At 41.3% G+C, this 12957-nt stretch overlaps 1 protein-coding gene across 1 annotated transcript in view; it reads left to right on the top strand.

The window, feature by feature from the left end:
* Positions 1–12663, top strand: part of LOC147100904 (solute carrier family 35 member E2A) — a 34986-nt gene extending 22323 nt beyond the window's left edge. The window contains exons 6-9 of the mRNA XM_085967496.1: positions 1319–1372; positions 3749–3821; positions 6638–6783; positions 11019–12663. Of these exons, the coding sequence (XP_085823622.1) occupies positions 1319–1372; positions 3749–3821; positions 6638–6783; positions 11019–11238 (493 nt within the window). The 3' untranslated portion in view covers positions 11239–12663. The remainder of the gene's footprint in view (positions 1–1318; positions 1373–3748; positions 3822–6637; positions 6784–11018) is intronic.
* The last annotated feature ends 294 nt before the right edge of the window (positions 12664–12957 follow it).

Raw genomic sequence — 12957 nt, forward strand, 5'->3', positions numbered from 1 at the left:
TGTTAACCTTGTATAGAACCTTGGTTAGACCACACTTGGAGTACTGTTCATAGTTCTGGTCTCCATATTATAAAAAGGATATAGAGCCACTTGAGAAGGTGCAAAAAAGATTTACTAGGATGATACCAGAACTAAGAGGTAGACTGAACGGGCTGGGGCTCTTTTCTCTAGAAAAGAGAAGGCTGAAGGCTGAGTCTTTAAGATTATGAAAGGGTTTGATAGGATAGACGTAGAGAAGACGTTTCCACTTGTGTGGATGACCAAAACTAGGGGCCATAAATTTAAGATAGTTACTAATCAATCCAATAGGGAATTCAGGAGAAACTTCTTCACCCAGAGAGTGGTGAGAACGTGGAACTCGCTCCCACAGGGAGTGGTTGAGGCGAATAGTATCGATGCCTTTAGGGAAGCTGGATAAACACATGAGGGAGTAGGGAATAGAGGGTTATGCCGATGGGTTGAGATGAAGAGGGTTGGAAGGAGGCTCGTGTGGAGCATAAACACCGGCATGGACTGGTTGGGCCGAACGGCCTCTCTGTGCTGTAAATTCTATGTTCCATGCAGTGGATTTCAGATAAATATTTATTGATCATCTGCCTTTTATTACTGGATATACACAAATCAGTATCATTCCATTAAAACATTTTTTTTAATGAAAATAGTTATTAAAATCTTTCCCGTTCTATATTAACACACAGGACTGAACATGAGTTAATTTGTGTTTCTATTTTCCCCTCGCCTCCATCTCCGTGCAATTCTTCTGATTGGCCTAACTAGCCTTTAACAAGCACATTTAAGTAAGTCTCAGCATAGCTCTGAGAAGCAAAGTCTGTTGCTTTCCACCAGTCTAGCTCGCTTGTTTATTAACACCTATTTTGTAAAAAAAAAATGAATACCCTTAATGAATACAAAAAGAAAAGCCCTTAAATTAGAAAACTGTAGTTAGATTTTCTAAAAGTAGTGGCTCTATTTTTTCCCCCCTCACTGTTAAAATCAGCAGCAATCTCAAACTCTCTTCAAATGCAGTGGTTCAGTAGCTGCTGAATCTAGCTTACAGCCTTTGGAACCTAATGCCAAATTCTTGGGATATTGCAGTTACATTTGCAGGCTCATTTAACACTGTTCTCCTAAATTCCTGTCTCCCACTCGCATTGCAATTTGCCTCATCTATAGTGTGCTATTTTGGTGTAATATGATAAAGGCTTACTATATTCATTTTAAACTTTAGATTTCTAGCCAAGGAAATGGTTGCTGACTAAGCTGTATAAATTCGTCCGTTACTCTGAAGTGGCAGTTGTGGTAACGCATTTCTCTTTAGTTTACAGAATGTCTTCTCTAAAAAATTACTTAGTGGAGACAAGTATAAATTCTCGTAAGTATCAATCAATTTAATTTCATTTTTTTAAAATTCGTTCACTGGATGTGGGCGTTGCTGGCAAGACCAGAATTTATTGCCCATCCCTAATTGCCCTTGAGAAGGTGGTGGTGAGCCGCTGCCTTGAACCGCTGCAGTCTGTGCGGTGAAGGTGTACTTCTTTGTAGCGGTTTGTTACAACTGAGTGTCTCGCTCGGCCATTTCAGAGGGAAGTTAAGAGTCAACCACATTGCTGTGGGTCTGGAGTCACATATAGGCCAGACTGGGTAAGGACGGCAGATTTCCTTCCCTAAAGGACATTAGTGAACCAGATGGGTTTTTATGGCAAAACGGTAGTTTCATGGTTAACCATTCCTGATACTAGCTTTTTATTCCAGATTTATTAATTAACTGAATTTAAATCCGTCAGCTGCCATGGTGGGATTTTGAACTCGTGTCTCCGGATCTTTAGTCCAGGCCTCTCAATTACTAGTCCAGTAACATGACCACACTGCTACCGTCCCACACCTCCCCCCTACTGTTCATCTGTTTAGTATCATTGCAGTTAATTATTTTACTCGGTGTGACTCCCTCTGTATCACGTCGTTTGATCAAAATCAAATCAAACTTTCATTTACATTTGAACTTGTGCCTTTCCCTCTATTTGCTAACCAATACTTTCCCAGTCTTCCTCCCACCACCGTACTTTGTGTCTCAGACTTGCTGTTGCTTCTTTATTGTGCCATTGCTTCTTCAGTCACGCTGCCTGAGCGCAGACTCCCTTGCATTACAGTTTGCCTTTCTGCACAGAACATGTGTGTGAGATGGATGAGTTTTGGGATGTATTTACACACCAACTTTAATGTCGCAGCAAAGTTTCTGCTGTGCTGCCGTCCCTGGTTGGCGTGTTTATATTTTTTAAAAAAAAACCCTAGGCTGCAGTGTAAACACGGGCTGCTGCAGTATGGGTTTCAAAGTCCGCAGTGGAGTGAGGGAAGGCCTGGAACTTTGACAGCTAAGCAAGAAAGTTGGAAAATTTACTAAAGAATTGGATATCCTTCCTGGGGATACTGAATGATATATTTTGTCATTGCTGGTAAATTTTAGAAGCTATTGCATGTGCTTTGAATATTGTGTAATCACACACATGGTGATACAGCAACATCAACAAGCTTCAGTGATTTGAAAGCCAGGAAGTGCGGTTGAGCTTTAGCGGAGGCAGTGTGGATTGGCTCTCCAATCCCAAAACTGACTTTAGAGCAAATTTCGCTCAGTTTATTTGATGCAGTATAAATGCATCCTGGCAAAGACTCCACTGCAGTCATGTGATCGAAATTGGATAAACTACTTAGAAATTTTCATTAATGAAAAGTGAAGGCTGCTGTTCAGTTCTGGTCACCACATTTTAGGAAGGATGTGAAGGCCCTTGAGAGGGTGCAGAGGAGATTTACCAGAATGGTTCTGGGGATGGGGGGATCTTAGCTACAAGGACAGGTTGGAGAAGCTGGATTTGTTTCCATTAGAGCAAAGGAGGTTGAGGGGTGATTTGCTAGAGGTGTACAAGATTATGATGGGTTTGGATAGGCTAGACGGGGAAAGGCTGTTCCCACTAGTTGATGGTACAAGGACTAGGGGACACAGATTTAAGGTTTTGGGCAAGAGATACAGGGGGGGATGTGAGGAAAAACTTTTTTACGCAGCGAGTGGTGAGGACCTGGAACTCGCTGCCGACGGAAGTGGTGGAAGCGGAGACACTCGATGTTTTCAAGGGGAGACTGGATAGGCACTTGAGGGAAATAAACTTGCAGGGCTACGGGGATAGAGCGGGGGAATGGGACTGACTGGATTGCTCTACAGAGAGCCGGCACGGACTTGATGGGCTGAATGGCCTCCTGTGTCGTTATGACTCTGTGCTTGATTTATTTAGGTATAAAAACTTAACATTTTAATCATTATACACCAATGCATGTAAGGAAATTGTTCCCTAGAGGTAGAAACTGGCAAATAATGAAATGTATTTTTATTTTATAGTTAGTTGGACTAAGCGCAGAATTGCAAATGTTGCAAGTTGCTGGCCGAAACTAGACTTGTAGGACAACGATAGAATTCTACCAGCGCACTTTCATTATAACAGCATTTATACTGTGTCGGATGCTTTTATCCACTTGTATGCATTTGTAATCTTGGGGCTTTTAGCCTGAAATAATCTATAATGTCTAATATTTGGTCACCTCCGAAGCTACATCTAAATTCTCCATTTAACGGTAGTTGAAAGTAGCGTAAAACTGCCATTACTGATACATTCCAATCTGCTGGAGCAAAACTGTTTTTCGGTGAAGTAGGATGTTGTAAGATTTCTGTCTATTTTACAATATGCTGTCTCTGGATTTCTAGACCACCTGAACTGCAGTTCTACACCAGTGCTGCTGCTGTGGTGATGCTAATTCCGGCATGGATTTTTCTTATGGTAAGAGGACTTATTTAGGAGCTGTAGTGCTAGTTTTCAGCTCACCAAAAAGAGGCCTGGTTCCCCCCCCCAAACCTAAACACCATTCTTTTTGAACATACAGATATATATTTAGGAATGGACCAAAGGAATACCTCAAACCAGATTCTTCTTTCTGTTCCCATGCAAGGTTTTTATCTTTTGATGTGAGCTTTTTATCCTGGATCTGCCCGAGAGCAGAAATAATTCAACCTGGTTGCAGTGACCTTTACTTGCAACAGTCTAGTGTTTTAAAGTCATTTTACATGTCCTTTTTGGTTTTTTTTTAAAATATGTGAGGGATGTCGTGCACTCTTCGAGAATATATTGCCTTTTTTTAAAGCCACCTGTATTTTCTCCTTTTGGTGGACCTCCTATGTTATGCACCTCCTGTAGCTGAAAGGATGGGGCAGCAGCTTGCTCTTGGGCCTCATTCAAAATTTGAGGTCTTAAATCAGCAGAAACATCGAAAGCATTTTAAATAAAATGCAGAAAATTAGCAAACCGTGTCGATGTCTAGTCCTGCATAAAGAGTAGAATGAACCCTTTTGGTTACCGTGCGTGTTGGCTCTCATAATATTTTGTTTATGTCAAATGCATTCTGGGGTGGGGAGGAGGAGAATTACATTTTATGAAGTAAATTTAGAGAAACGCATGGAGCGTATCTTTATTCAGTGTCTTGTTTTTAAATTTTATTTTTTTTCTTTGGTTCTCCCACACCATCCAATGCAAGAACGAGAAGGGTACCACCTCCTGACTTTTTGAATGTTCCATTCTATAAAAGATCTGGGAGTGGCCCAAGATTAGCATGCCATCTTCCGATATTTTAGTTAAAACGGGATGTCTGAGTGAGCATTTCTGGGTGTGAGCCCATGTTGTGCAGTGCCTTCATGCAGATTTTTTTTTAAGTTAAATTTTGGTTAAAATTATTACTGCAGCTCACAAGAGCTTTAAGAGGTTGCCCCAAGAGTGTAGTCATAAACTATTGTGGAATGTTTAAGAGGCTTTTACTTGCAATTTTTAAAATTCACCCTATTTCAGGAGAGCATTCTCCATGTGCTTTGTGCTTTTATAGCCCAAGTTGGAATCTGGTCTTTAGTAGGCACACTGGAATCTACGTTTAACACTGAGACTCTGAGCGAGCACAACGGCCTGGCTCCTCGAGTTTACAGAACTAAAACCAGCAGTCTTATCCCAACTGTAGAATCAGAGAGCCACTATTCTGAAGACCTGTGCAATGGCTTCTTCTCTCTCGGACACCTCGGGAATAGCCCACGGTGCTGTCCTCTGCCCCTTCCTTTTGCTAATTTACAAGTTCTCCTTAACTATGAGGTGAGCTTCCACATGTATGTTATTCTAGACCTATCTCCCTATGACACTTGACTCCATTGGCAACTCTTTGTGGTGTCAATTTGCTTTTCTAATTAAATTGTTGATTAGCCAGAACTCGACTGAGCATTAGGTTGACTAAAGCTACCTACTTAGTTTCTGCTGAAAATCCTTACCCTTGACCTGACTCCATCCCTCTTCCCGTCGGCTAGCTCGGGATGAGTCAGATGGGTAACCTCAGTGCCCTGTTTGATCTTTAGTTGAGTTTGAAACCCATGATATCCATAAATCAAGCTTGCTCATTTCAATTTCTGGCTCTGCATTTACCTCCCCCCCCCCCCCCACCACTAAAACCCTTATCCACACACTTTTGTTATCCCCATACTTGACTTCTCATGCCCTCCGTGCCAGCCCAATGCTACACCGAGAAAGGGACATGCAGACAGATGCACACAAACTGTACAACGGACATACACAGACGAGACGGAAGGAAGGACAGACTTGCAGAAAGTGAAAAAGTCTTGGGAGACGGACAGATACAGAAATGACAATAAAATGTCTTGCAGCCATAAACATAGAGTGTGAAAAAGGAGGGCGGTCGAAAGTGGAAGTTAAATAGAAAGGCATAGAGAGGGATACACAGTATAGATGGGCATAGAGAGGGAGACACAGTATAGAAAGGTATAGAGAGGGAGACACAGTATAGATGGGCATAGAGAGGGAGACACAGTATAGATGGGCATAGAGAGGGAGACACAGTATAGAAAGGCATAGAGAGGGAGACACAGTATAGAAAGGCATAGAGAGGGAGACACAGTATAGATGGGCATAGAGAGGGAGACACAGTATAGAAAGGCATAGAGAGGGAGACACCGTATAGATGGGCATAGAGAGGGAGACACAGTATAGATGGGCATAGAGAGGGAGACACCGTATAGATGGGCATAGAGAGGGAGACACAGTATAGAAAGGCATAGAGAGGGAGACACCGTATAGATGGGCATAGAGAGGGAGACACAGTATAGAAAGGCATAGAGAGGGAGACACCGTATAGATGGGCATAGAGAGGGAGACACAGTATAGATGGGCATAGAGAGGGAGACACAGTATAGATGGGCATAGAGAGGGAGACACATACATTTTTTTTGCCCATGAGCAACACTGGAGGAGATCAACTTTTATTATAAAACACCAAAAGGGTATTGTGCACCAGGCAAATGGCCTTCTCTGTGTAAGTGATGCTTTATATATCCATATACTTTATATTGTAACATTAGAGCTAATTATAGTTATGCTTGCTGATTGTTGAATGGAACTAGCCATTTTTAAGTATGCTAACTCTGGGCAGATTTAATTTGCTTTTTTGAATGTCGCGATTAATATATAGACCCAAAGCAGTCCATGTTTTGGTTGCCTTTGTGCAGTTGCTGTAAAGGTAAATCCCCCAGTTCCTTTCCTTTGTCTTGTAGGATATTCCAGTCCTGGGAAAGAGTGAAGAAAATTTCAGTTTTAACCAAGATGTTGTGATGCTGCTTCTTATTGATGGAATCTTATTCCATATTCAGAGTGTGACTGCATATGCGTTAATGGGAAAGATATCGCCTGTTACTTTCAGGTAGGCTAATGTGCAGAGAGACAAAAGTCAGTAAAAATGATTGCGTGTACATTTGAAAAGGAAAGTGAAGGAATGCCTGAGTGCAGTGGATGCTGCTCCATCTGGAGGTGTAAGAAAGTATTGCATCAAGAGGCTTAAGCTGAAAGCACTTCTGAGTGCCTTGGAATACCAGAGTCGGTTTTCCTCGTAATGTTACTGAGAGTTGTTTTTTCACTAACATCAGCAAAAAGTCAGTAAATTTTTGCTGTAAATTTGCAAATTTTGTATTCAACAACAACTTGCATTTATACGGTGCCTTTAACATAGTAAAATGTCCCAAGGTGCTTCACAGGAGCGATTATCAAACAAAATTTGACACCGAGCCACATAAGGAGATACTAGGGCAGATGACCAAAAGCTTGGTCAAAGAGGTAGGTTGTAAGGAGCGACTTAAAGGAGGAGAGAGGGGTAGCGAGACGGAGAGGTTTAGGCAGGAAATTCCAGAGCTTAGGGCCCAGGCAGCTGAAGGCACGGCCACCAATGGTGGAGCGATGGAAATCAGGGATGCACAAGAGGCCAGAAAGTTTCATGTAGGTTCTACACTCTTAATTGCAAAAGTATTCTGTTGTAATTATATATTTTATAATTTAAAATATAAACTAGAACAATTCTACAGAAGTGAGTCATGCATTTAAAGTAAGTCATAATATCCAATCAATGATTCTCAAAACACAAATGAGAAATCTATTTGAAAGCGATCATGAAAGCACTTGCATTTATATAGCGCCTTTCACGACCTCTGAATTACAGCCAATGAAGTACTATTGAAGTGTAGTCACTGTTGTAATGTAGGAAATGCAGCAGCCAATTTGCGGACAGCAAGCTCCAGCAAACAGCAATGTGATAATGACCAGATAATCTGTTTTAGTGATGTTGATTGAGGGATATGTACTTGCCAGGACATCAGGGAGAACTCCCATGCTCTGAATAGTGCAGTGGGATCTTTTACATCCACCTGAAAGGGTAGATGAGGCCTCGGTTTAATGTCTTATCCAAAAGACAGCACCTCCGACAGTGCAGCATTCCCTCAGTACTGCACTGGGAGTGTCAGCCTGGATTTATGTGCTCAAGTCTCTGGAGTGGGATTGAAGCCACAACCTTCTGACTCGGAAGCATTGAGATAATAGTTTTTTTTTAATGTGGAATGCACAGTGAGTGTGGTAGTGGGAAGAGGAGTACTGGTGCCATAGTTCTGTGGAAAAAGTAGCAAAGAGTCAGCTACAAATGCTAAACTGACACCTGTCTGACCAGCAGACGCATGTCCGTAGCATAGGGAGGCAAAGTGAGTACGTAAAAACGACTTTCGGTTCAGTGAGGTTCTGAATAATTTGCATATCCTGTGTAAGTTGACCTGAACTTGGCTGAAATAAGTGGTCTCCAGAGAATGATAAAGTAAGTTATTTTTTTCTTTATTTAATTTCTATGACCCGTGCTGTAGCTGTTGCTGCAAAACTTGCTGAATGTCAAGTGGGCACAAAACTCCAAGTGAAATGTTCACACAATATATGCATCATCGATATAGAATCATAGAAAGTTACAGCACGGAAGGAGGCCATTTCGGCCCATCGTGTCCGCGCCGGCCAACAAAGAGCTATCCAGCCTAATCCCACTTCCCAGCTCTTGGTCCGTAGCCCTGCAGGTTACAGCATCCCAGGTGCACATCCAAGTACTTTTTAAATGTGGTGAGGGTTCCTGCCTCTACCACCCTTTCAGGCAGTGAGTTCCAGACCCCCACAACCCTCTGGGTGAAGAAATTTCCCCTCAAATCCCCTCTAAACCTTCCCCCAATTACTTTAAATCTGTGCCCCCTGGCTTTTGACCCCTCTGCTAAGGGAAATAGGTCCTTTCTATCCACTTTATCTATGCCCCATATAATTTTATACACCTCAATAAGGTCTCCTCTCAGCCTCCTCTGTTCCAAGAAAAACAGACCCAGCCTATCCAGTCTTTCCGCAAAGCTAAGATTCTCTACTCCCTTGTGAATCTCCTCTGTACCCTCTCTAGTGCTATCACATCTTTCCTGTAATGTGGTGACCAGAACTGCACGCAGTACTCTAGCTGAGGCCTAACTAGTGTTTTATACAGTTGAAGCATAAACCCCCTGCTCTTGTATTCTATGCCACGGCTAATAAAGGCAAGCATTCCGTATGCCTTCTTAATCACCTTATCTACCTGGCCTGCTACCTTCAGGGATCTGTGGACATGCACTCCAAGGTCCCTTTGTTCCTCTACACTACTCAGTGTCCTACCATTTAATATGAATTCCCTTTCCTTGTTAGCCCTCCCCAAATGCATTACATCACACTTCTCTGGATTGAATTCAATTGGCCACTGTTCTGTCCACCTGACCAATTTATTGATATATTCCTGCAGTCTACAGCTTCCTTCTTCAGTATCAACCACACAGCCGATTTTAGTATCATCTGCAAACTTCTTAATCATACCCCCTATATTCAAGTCTAGATCAATGATATATACCACACAAAGCAAGGGACCTAGTACTGAGCCCTGCGGAACCCCACTGGAAACAGCTTTCCAGTCACAAACACCCATCAACCATTACCCTCTGCTTCCGGTCTCCGAGCCAGTTTTGAATCCAACTTGACACATTGCCCTGGATCCCATGGGCTTTTAACTTCGTGACCAGTCTGCCATGTGGAACCTTATCAAAAGCCTTGCTAAAGTCCATATACACTACATCAAACGCACTACCCTCATCTACCCTCCTTGTTACCTCCTCAAAAAATTCAATCAAGTTTGTCAGACACGACCTTCCCTTAACAAATCCGGGATATAGGAAACTTGTTAATAGCCACTGAAATATGAAAACTACACTCTGCTGTTGACCATACTGGAAATTTAGTTTTTAATTTAAAAACTCCCCAGCAGAGGTTTGACCTTGACATATTTATCATTATGATCTGTTACAAAACTCTCAGTATAGATTCACAAATACTTCTTCCCTAAGGCTACACATTTTGTTGCACTTCCAGTTTGTAAGTTTTGCCCATTAAGTTCTTCTCTTTGATGCAGAAATAAATTGTTTTGCCATATACATGTGAACATTTTAATCCTCCACATGCATCCTTGTATTAAAGCAAAATACTGCAGATGCTGGAAATCTGAAATGAAAACAAAAAATGCTGGAAATACTCAGCAGATCAGACAGCGATTTACTTGTACTTCTTGCAATGTAGTATACTGTATTCGCTGCTCACGATGCAGTCTCCTTTACATTGGGGCGACCAAACGCAGATTGGGTGACCTCTTTGCAGAACACCTCCGTTCAGTCTGTAAGCGTGACCCCGAGCTTCTGGTCGCCTGTCACTTTAATTCTCCGCTCCACTCCCACTCTGATCTCTCCGTCCTCGGCCTCTTACACTGTTCCAATGAAGCTCAACGTAAGCTCGAGGAACAGCACCTCATCTTTCAATTAGGCACTTTACAGCCTTCTGGACCCAACATAGAGTTCAACAATTTCAGGCCATAACCTCGGCCCCTATTTTTTAAAATAAATTCCTTTTTCTTCTTTTCTCTCTCACATGGCAGCTGTCGATCATTCTGCCATTGCCATTTACACCTCATCTAGAGCCATCTTTTGTTTCTTAACTTGTCCCATTACCTCTCCTTTTGCCTCGCACCATCATCCCTTTTGTCTTTTAATCTCTCCTGTCTTCCACCCTATCACAGACCTTCCCTTTTGTTCTTTCCTCCCCTCTCCCGGCCCCTGCACTTGCTTAAAAATCTGTTACATCTCTAACTTTTTCGAGTTATGACGAAGGGTCATCGACCTGAAACGTTAACTCTGTTTCTCTCTCTCTACAGCTGCTGCCTGACCTGCTGAGTATTTCCAGCATTTTCTGTTTATATTCCTTGTATTCAGTGTTAATTTACAGATTATTTATTCAGGTCCTATTGTTTTTACCTGATGATAGCTGATCTCTATTGAAATCTTTATTTGTACCCAGCATCATTTTGTGTTTTAAAAAGTTCAGACCTGTTTAATTCAACATTTCATAAAAGCAGCTCTTTTTCTTAAGAACGAACAAAGGTTGCTTTGCTAATTATCACTAATAATTAGAGTTGAAATGATGGAAGCTTGAAAACTTGAGGGGGAGTGGAATTAATTGCAATGCGAAATAAAGATTTGGTACTGAACAAGTTTAACGTTTTATTCTTTGCTTTCAACAATTTAGTGTTGCTAGTACTGTGAAGCATGCCCTTTCGATTTGGCTTAGTATCATCATCTTCAGTAACAAGATTACTGCGTACTCGGCCTTTGGGACGGCTTTGGTCATCGTTGGAGTGTTTCTGTATAACCGGGCTCGGCAGTATCAACAAGAGAAAATCCAGGCTTTGGTATCTTGCAATAATAATGGGCAGGAAGTCCAGTCTCTGCTGAGTGAGGACCTTTAACAGCCTCTAAAGTAAACCGATTTAAAGATTTTTTTTTAAAATTCCAGTTGTGAAAATTGTAACTGTTTCTAAAAGATGGCGTTGTACTTCCGTTAAGCTTGGAGAAGCACCAATCACCAGAGAGATCTGTGTGGGACTGTCTAGTACTGTGTCCATTTTATTCAGCTAAAGGTTTTCTTTCACCTGAGCCAAACTATAATTTTATGAGGCCAAGGAAAGCGAATTATTCTTACTGATCTATGTTTGATCCAAAAAATGTGTTCTCGCTTATTTTTAACATACAGAAGTTAACCTGTCCAGCTTAATTTCTTGGTTTAAAAAAAAAATGCATTGTTTGCTTTTTGTTGTTTGAGAACTGTTAATGATTTTATACAGTAATATGCTTTTTCACACCAACATCAAGCACCGAGGATTTGTTTAAAACTGTAAAGTGTAATCATTGAAGCTACCCCTCGGTTTACTAATCCCAACTGTTTCTGTCAAATGCTGAACTTTTATCATTGACTAGCATGTGTGCAGTATTGTGGCATTTCAAGGATTTGTGTTTGAATTTGAGCGCAAGTTGCATGAAACCATCTGTGTGCTTCGGCATCCTGAACTGAGTTATTTACATGAAACAGCAATTAATTGTTTACTGTGTAAATCTAAACTTGGGGGGGGGGGGCGGTTGAATATGATGTAATTAGATTAACATTTGAAAAGTATTTTGTGTGAAAGGTTTTCTACAGTTGTACTGGTTTTCTACAGTTGTACTATCTATTGAGTTCAATGTTAAAGATTGCTGCTTTACCCAGAGCTACTCTCGGGGCAGCTGACCTTTGTCTGGTACTTGCTATCTCTGACAAATTGCCCCATTGACAAAGAAATTACTTGAAGCTTTACTAGTTGAAGCACAGAGAGATTCTCTCCTCCCAAATGCACTTTAAGACTGAATGTAAACCACTATATTAAAAACCTAACTCTTTCCCCTTTGGCAAGGCTTTCCTTGCCAACATTATTTTGTAACTGTGTTTGACTAAATACTCTTGATTTTAATTCTTTGGTCCATTCAAAGCAGTATTATGGATTCAAAATGGAGGAGCCTGTGATCGTGATAATTGGAGTCCTTTTGTCTGATTATTTGCAATCCGGTTTCAAACTAATTTGATGTGTTATATACCCTACCCTATATAGTGTTGGATTATTAAACTTGCACTGAACCAAAATTGTCTCGTTAGATTTTACGTATCCGATCAATGACTGGAGTCGTGCAGAATCCTCCTAATTTTCAAGAATGATGTATGAGCAGCTTGGCAACTGCAGCTGATCCCCATTACTGCTCAAGCACCAAAATTTGTATGGAACCCATTTTGAAATATTAATATGAATGCTCTGCTATATATTGTAAACTTTTTCCATATTTGATTAAAAATCATCTGACTTTAACGGTGCTTTTTCCTGAATGGTCCCTGTTGAATGTTTTATTATGAACCTGTTGAAGGATGAAGCGGAGAGTACAAAGATCCTGCATTTATATAGCGCCTTTCATGATCTCGGGATGTCCCAAGGCACTTCACAGCCAATGAAGTACTTTTGAAGTGTAGTCACTGTTGTAATGTAGGAAACGTGGCAGCCAATTTGTGCACAGCAAGCTCCCACAAACAGCAATGTGATAAGGACCAAATAAATCTCTTTTTTTTAGTGATTGTTGATTGAGGGATAAATATTGGCCAGGACACC

The sequence above is a fragment of the Somniosus microcephalus genome, chromosome 25 (assembly GCF_052327205.1).
Source record: "Somniosus microcephalus isolate GS21.2 chromosome 25, FLI_Smic_1.0, whole genome shotgun sequence".
Lineage (NCBI taxonomy): Eukaryota > Metazoa > Chordata > Chondrichthyes > Squaliformes > Somniosidae > Somniosus > Somniosus microcephalus.